This window comes from Engraulis encrasicolus, chromosome 10 (assembly GCF_034702125.1).
Source record: "Engraulis encrasicolus isolate BLACKSEA-1 chromosome 10, IST_EnEncr_1.0, whole genome shotgun sequence".
In the NCBI taxonomy this organism is placed as follows: Eukaryota; Metazoa; Chordata; class Actinopteri; order Clupeiformes; family Engraulidae; genus Engraulis; species Engraulis encrasicolus.
The window spans coordinates 25,831,172-25,838,671 of record NC_085866.1 but is presented as its reverse complement, the minus strand read 5'-3'; the positions used below and the strand labels follow the sequence as shown (position 1 = coordinate 25,838,671).

At 43.5% G+C, this 7,500-nt stretch overlaps 1 protein-coding gene across 2 annotated transcripts in view; it reads right to left on the bottom strand.

Annotated features, from left to right (window-relative positions):
* The window catches only part of sema3bl (sema domain, immunoglobulin domain (Ig), short basic domain, secreted, (semaphorin) 3bl), a 92,443-nt gene that overhangs the window by 6,041 nt on the left and 78,902 nt on the right, over window positions 1-7,500 (bottom strand). For both annotated transcript variants that reach the window (XM_063208485.1, XM_063208486.1), the window contains exons 10-12: window positions 5,300-5,444; window positions 2,903-3,134; window positions 2,016-2,107 (exon numbers count right to left, since the gene is read on the bottom strand). In XM_063208485.1, coding sequence (XP_063064555.1) covers window positions 2,016-2,107; window positions 2,903-3,134; window positions 5,300-5,444 — 469 coding nt within the window. The remainder of the gene's footprint in view (window positions 1-2,015; window positions 2,108-2,902; window positions 3,135-5,299; window positions 5,445-7,500) is intronic.

Genomic DNA, 7,500 nt, shown 5'->3' with positions numbered 1-7,500 from the left:
AGAGTTAAATACAGTGCTGAATGGTATAAATGGGTTTTAAACAGCATGAAAAGCCACTCATGCATTATATTTTGAAGGGAGATCTTCGATTACTGCCACATAGTAAGGTCAAATTGTATTCTCTACTATGTTTTAACAGTTTGGCTCCATCATAAGGACCAGCAGGTGATAAAATGGTGGGCTTTTGGTCAAGACCTGTCACACTGTAAGCACTACAGAAAGGAAAACATTGCAAAACATGACAAGGAATACACCCACCATTTAAGCTGGTGAAATCATGTCCAAGATAGGAATTAACACTGTTTTTTATATAAAATAATCTCATCTGTTAATGTATTTAACTGTTAAGCGTTGTCTTTTGTTTTGCTTTTAGTCTTCCTCGAGATTTGCTGCCATTTATTGTCCCCGTCCCAACTCTTTTGAGACGTGTTGGATTTATCAAATTAGAAATGAGTACATATGTCCCCCAAAACAATATTTTTTCTCGGTTTTAACACTTAATATGTTGTCTTTTCACTATTCTCCATCTAATGAATAGATTGAATGTTTTGAAAATGATGGCATTTTGATTTTATTCACTGTTTACCAAACGTCCCAACTTCACCGGAGTTGGGGTTTGTACATAGTGCCCACAATTTGCTGCTACGCCCCTGCTGCTGCTACAGTGTGCAGTGCAGGCTTCCACTGAGAGACCCCAGATACACATTACTGGACTGTTATGATCGTGTTGGTGAAATGTTAGTTACAAGAGCAGGGGCACAGTGCAGCTGCTAGCATACTGCAGACTTCCACTGAGAGACCACAATTACCGCACTGATATGACCATGATGATGAAATGTTGGTGGACTTTGGGGAAAACTGGAGCATATGTGCATTAGATAGTATGTTACATGTGTATTTTCCTCCCAAAAGTTGCTTTTAACACAATATGCACTGACTCTATAATCTGAACTTGACACTCTGGGCTTCTGCTGTAGTTTAAAATTTGATATAGTGGTATTGGCTAGTGTAATGCGTCATTTCATTACTCTCACTGTCCACAAAAATTGCTGTGCAATATCAATGTCAGGATCTGGACTTTGTGTTGTGTTTTTGCGCTCATGTTTCCCAGTCTTTCCCATGTGCTCTGTTTCTTGCCTGTTTTGGTTTCCTTGTGTTTTTGTTTACGTTTTAGTCCTGTCACCTTCTGGGTCCATGTGCTTTTGTTTTTCCTGTCATGTATTCTGCCCCGCCCCTCGTTTGTGTCACCTGGTTCACTTGTCTCTTGTTTGCCCTGTTTAGGCCTGCTGATTGTTTCCATCTGGTACCTGGCCCTTTTCTCATTTTCTTGTTATCCTCCTGTTACACATGCCTGCTTTCTGTCATTGTCTGCACCTGGTTACCTTTCTTAGTCATTGTGTTCACCTGTTCTAGTTAGTCTCGTTTATCCTTGTCATTGTTTCCACCTGTCTTGTTATATCTCCATTGTCTTTGATTGCCCATCTCGTTTGCCCAGGTCTCATTTTCTGTCCCTGATTGGTTCTTTCGCTGCCTGCCCACCTGTGCCCCATTGTGTTCTGTCCTATCATTTGTTCCCCTGTAATAGCTACCGTGTATTTAAACCCTGTGTTTCTGTTGTCCTGTGCTGCGTCATTGTTCTGATTTGTCTTACCTTGCGTTTCCCTGTTCTTCTGCCAGACCCGTGTTTGTAGTAAGTGTCTTCTATGTAGTAAGTGCCTTAGTGTTTTGTATCTCTGTGTTAATGTTTTCCCCCTCGTGAGTTTTTGCTCTCCATTTTGGATCCTCTGAGCATTTGGTTTCTTTTGTAGTCCTTCTAGTTAATAAAATTCTGAAATTTCCCCTACCTCCTGTTTCATGTGCTACATTTGGGTTCTCCAACCGAAAACCGTGACAATCAATCAATATGTGGTAACTTGTGTACTGTGTATTAAGTGCAATATATTCTTCTTGAGACTCCTGTAACGCTTGATACTCTTGTTGCATCACACGCGCATGCACCACACACACACACACACCTTAAAAACCTGTAGTTCCTCTAGGGTGATTTCCTCTGGCATCAGGGTATTTCCTTTCTGGAGGGTGATGACCTTCAACACTGTGCCAACATCTGAAGGACACATTACATACAAAAGGATTCTGTGATATAAATCAAATCAGCACATTTTGATTATGATTTTAACACTTTGAGATTTGCATAGAGAGGTTATAATGCTTTACAAATCAAATGCACATTTCGATTACATTTTTAGGACTTTGAGATGTATACGCATGATGTTACAAATCGTTATTGTTATGCCTCCAAGCCAAGGAGCTGGCAGCATGCTGTTTTCTGGTTTTCGTAAGTCTGTGAGTCCATGCTTCTGTCCATCTGTCAACTTGTGTGATGCATTAACTTTTGGAGGCCAACACTTTCCAGGTAGTTGCCTGTCCAGATGGGTGAGCCATTAGAACCACCCATTTCATTTTCATGGTTACCACAATGGATATTAGACAATCTCTAAACTGAGTGCCCTGGCAAATTGTTCTGGCACTACTAGATTATAACAAAGCCTCACATGTGTGTTCCCTTGCCAAGCTGCTGAAGCAATTTCAAATAAATCATTTGTATGAAATGTGCAACACCAATAAAGATGATTCAGGCCATTGTTATTAGTAATAACTGCACATGTAAAAAACTTGACACTGACCAATGACTCTCACAGCCAAATGCACGCACGCACGAACGCACGCACGCACGCACGCACGCACGCACGCACACACACACACACACACTCTCACACACACACACACACACACACTCTCACACACACACACACACACACACACACACACACACACACACACACACACACACACACACACACACACACACACACACACACACACACACACACACACACACCAGTGCCGATGAACATGACGTTGTAGTGTCCGTCATCTGCCTGTGTGCGGTCCACGGTGATGTGTGTGAGGCGGTAGGGTGTGTTTGTCCTCAGCAGGACTGGCTGGCGTCCCACAGGGTACACACTCCTCCACATGAGGGGGTGGGCACGGGCAAACTGCAGCACGGCATCAGGGAACTCCAGAGTGCTGCTGTAGCCCAGGCCAGGCTGAGCCGTCAGCTTACTGGGACACTGTAGAGGAGGGAGAAAGATAACCAGACAAGTAGCCATCAGCTTACTGGGACACTACAGAGAAGGGAGACAGATAACCAGACATGTAGCCGTCAGCTTACTGGGACACTATAGAGGAGGGAGATAGATAACTAGACATGTAGCCCATAAAATGAACTTCTTAAGACATAATTGCAATTTTTTTCAAAAAATAGTTTTTTGGGGGGGTACTTTTAGGTTTGTTGCCATATGGCAACATTGTGCAGTTACGGAAAGGATCCAGTGTACATTTTCCCTCCAAGACCAAACAAGGGTCATACAACATTATGGATTATTTTATTGAAATATAATTGTTTTTATCTCAGAAAAAACATTGAAAGTTTGCCCAGAAGCTCAAGGGAGTTATTTAACACATTTTTGAACAAGTGAATAATTTTTATTATATCCCTGAAAAACAGTATCTCAGTGGAATTATGTTGACCAACCACTAATGAATATATTTGGTGTTAGCACAATATCTGTGCATAGATTTGCACAAAAATTGTATGGTAACTGTCTATAATATGCACATGAACTGATTTAAGTTTGCATTACACTTTTCTGCATGTACTCAGAGTGAAAGCTCATAAAACAGTTCTGTACACCTATTATAACATTTTTAATGTTCTTTACATACTGCCATTTATACTAATTACAAATGTTATCAGTTATCAATCATTCAATCAATAAATAAATCAATTAATCAATCAATTAGAGTTGGGTATTTGTATCAATACACTTTCCCTATTGACCGTCTTGTTCCATTACCGCACAATGTTGCCGTATGGCAACATACCTATTTTTCAACATAAAAAGGAAATAATTTAAGTTGAAAACAAACAAATGGTGAAAACAGATCATGACTAACTATAGATCATCCCAATATTTTTTAGAATTTTGTAAATATTGCAAAAAGTGTGAAAAATCTGGGCCAATGCCAGAGCAATCAGTCAAGGACACACGCTCATGTACAGTGACGGAAAGAGCGAGCCTGGGGCAGTGTGTGGTGTCATGTGATGTCAGCAAACCACATAATTGGATAAAACAAGGCCACAGTTTCAATATGAAAACCAATCAGTGTCTATTATTTATATTTAAATACCAGGAAATGCCAAAAGAATGGTGTGAAACCATATGGCAACACAGTTCAATAATAATAATAAATAGAAATGTACTCAGAGAGTGCAGACCTCTGCCAAGTAAGCTGTTTGATAGAACATCAGACCATGTTACATCCTAATAAAAGTCTATCTGCCTTGTTTTTGTGGAGTTCATTTTTGTAGATGAACAGACAGAATGAAAGACAGACATGATAAGACAGATCATGCACAGAGAGACAGACTCAGGGGCAGACAGACAGATAGATAGAGAGGCTGATAGATGGACAGAGCCATGAGAGAAGACGGAGATATGAGAGAAGATAGATACATAGAGAATGGCAGATAAGCAGAAAGAAAGACAGTCAGACAGTCAAAAGGGGATAGTAAGCCAATGATAACGAGGAAGAGAAAAAACAACTGACAAAACAGACAGAAGACATATAGAGAAAATGAGATGGAAGACAGGCGTGTAATAAAAGAGAAAAAGGTTAATTGTGGAAAAGAAGTGCAGAAAGACATTCCTGATGTAGTTGGACAGATCTCAGTAAGCAAAACTTTAAAGCTGAGTTTTCCTATTTGGCAGGTTTGGGGCCATTCATTCTGTACTGATCTTTACTGCTGTTTAAAACCTCTTGGAAATAACCTCCAGATGTATCCTTTTCTACTAGCTAACTAACTTTTTGTGGAAATGTGTGTGTGTGTGTGTGTGTGTGCGTGCGTGCGTGCGTGTGTGCGCGCGCACTTTGTGTTTGTCCAATATGTGTTCATGCACAGCCTGATGCCATGCATGTGCATGTGTCCAGTGTGTGCATGTGTCTACGCATGTGTCCAGCATATGTCCAGTGTGCATGAATGTTGTGTGTTATGTATGTGTGCCCAGTGTGTGTGCATCCTGTGTGTGTGCAACTAGTGACACAGTGTTTAAATGGAAAGCATTGTGTGTGTGTGTGTGTGTGTGTGTGTGTGTGTGTGTGTGTGTGTGTGTGTGTGTGTGTGTGTGTGTGTGTGTGTGTGTGTGTGTGTGTGTGTGTGTGTGTGTGTGCTTACCACTCCAGGTCTTGGGTAGGGGACGCGGCCCTCGTAGGGGCCCCACTGGCGCTGGGGTCCCTCCTTATGGGCGAAGGGCCCGTTAAAGACCTCACGGATATCAGCCATGCGATACACACACACCGCAGAGCCCTGGAACACATTGCTGTGGAGGAGAACACACACACACATTCACACACATTCACACACGCGCGCGCGCACATGCACGCGCACACGCACACACACACACACACACACACACACACACACACACACACACACACACACACACACACACACACACACACACACACACACACATGTTGGGTTACACACACAAGCACACAAAGACACAATTAGACCCAAAATACACTATACACTACACACACGCCCATGTGCAATGCTTGAGCACAATACAACTGCCGGGAGTAGCACGCACATCCAGTCACACACCATTTCCCCTGCTGACATCCAAGCATCCCTGACGCTCCTCCACTGGAGCTAAGAGGCTAAGAGGAGGCTGAGTGTCGCAGGAGACATGCAATAGGGCTGCTGCTACTTTGCTGCGCTGTGCTTTGCTGCTCTGGGATCTGCCGGGATCCAGCATGCTACGCTGTGTGTATCAGGTCAACTGAGCCGAAACACAGCTCTGAGACCAGCTCCTGCTGGCAAGAGTTTTTAACCTCTTTGGAATGGAGGCTAATTGCAGTCATACATTTTGCGATATTTTCAAGCTTATTTTTTAAGCTCCTGCTCACACTGCATGAGGGAATTTCACGATTAAAAAGTTCACATCTCACGACTCAGAGCAGAATTCTCCCACTGTGCAACACGACAGGCGTGTTTCCCGGAACTGCAGATGACAAATACGAGGAGGGAACATGCACACCTGAGATGGAGAATCGCGTAACCATGTCAATTTGTATGTATTGTCAAATCGGGTCGTAGCATTGCTTTAACTGTGCGACTTACTCACGAGAAACGATGACGATTTCAAACAGTTTAAATTGTCTTGTGACCCTACGATTGCATGATCGTGAAGTGAAACCGCTTGTCAAAACCCCATGTACACTACACGATGTGAGACTTACGATTGAGCTTCGATTGAGCAAGAAATTGCCCCGACTCCCAAAAACTCGTGTGAGTGACAAACCGTTGCAAAATCGGCCAAAAGGTCGTACAGTGTAAGCCTGGCTTTAGAAGAGCCTGAGTGCTGCTAAAGCTAAGGAGTCTACAGACGGTTTGTGGTGCTTTATGCTGTACTGAGTTTTGCTGCTCTGTGATCTGCTCAGTTCCTGCCATACTGTGCTGTATCAAGCCAGCTGGCCCCAAACACTGAGCAGCTCCTGCTGATGTTCATATGGTGGAAACTATGTTAAAAAACGCCTGCCAGCCACAGGAGACTGGAAGTGCAGACACTAGGGGTGCTGTGCTGTGCTGTGCTGTGCTACTCTGGGGTCTGTTAAGGTCCAGCACACTGTGCTGCGTATGTGCATCTGGCTAACTGGCCCGAAATACCATCATCATCATCAGCTCTGAGGCTACTGTGCTATGTGTATCAGGCCAGTTGAGAAGTGTAAGTGCATATCTCAGAAAGCAAATTGCTGCGGGTGCATAATACAAAATAACGTAAAGTGGAAAAAAGAGAAGGCTCCCTTGTGCTGTGCTCCCTTGTCGTGATTTAATATGGAAAAAAATGGGAGTGCAGTACAGACTGTAGGAGAGCTGTGCTGCTCTGAGATTTGCTGATATCTGGTGTTCTGTCAAGATCGGCTGCTTCGTCGAGATGAGTTACCATAACCGGGCGAATAGACCAAGCGCGACGCGGTTGAAGCGACAGAGAATAGCTTCTGTGCAGCAAGAGTGATACGAGCGATTGAAGCGACTAGAGTATGTCCGTTACTAGCAGAAGGCAAAGCATTCCAACATTCCCATTGGCTGTGGTCACTGACCTCTATACAGTCATTGGTTGTTGCGGCTGGTCGCCGAACCGTGTTATAACTCATTAGCATAACATAGCCAAGAGTTCAACTACAAACTGTCGCTCTCGTAGCGAATCGCCTCTTGTCTCCACAATCGCCTCTTGTCTCCACAATCACTCTTGTCTCCACAATCGCTCTTGTCGGCGACTCAATAGAAAGTCAATTACTTCCGCCGCTCGTCTCGCTCTTGTCGCGCTTGGTCTATTCGCCCGGTAAGGCTGTGAACATAGCCCAAAGCCA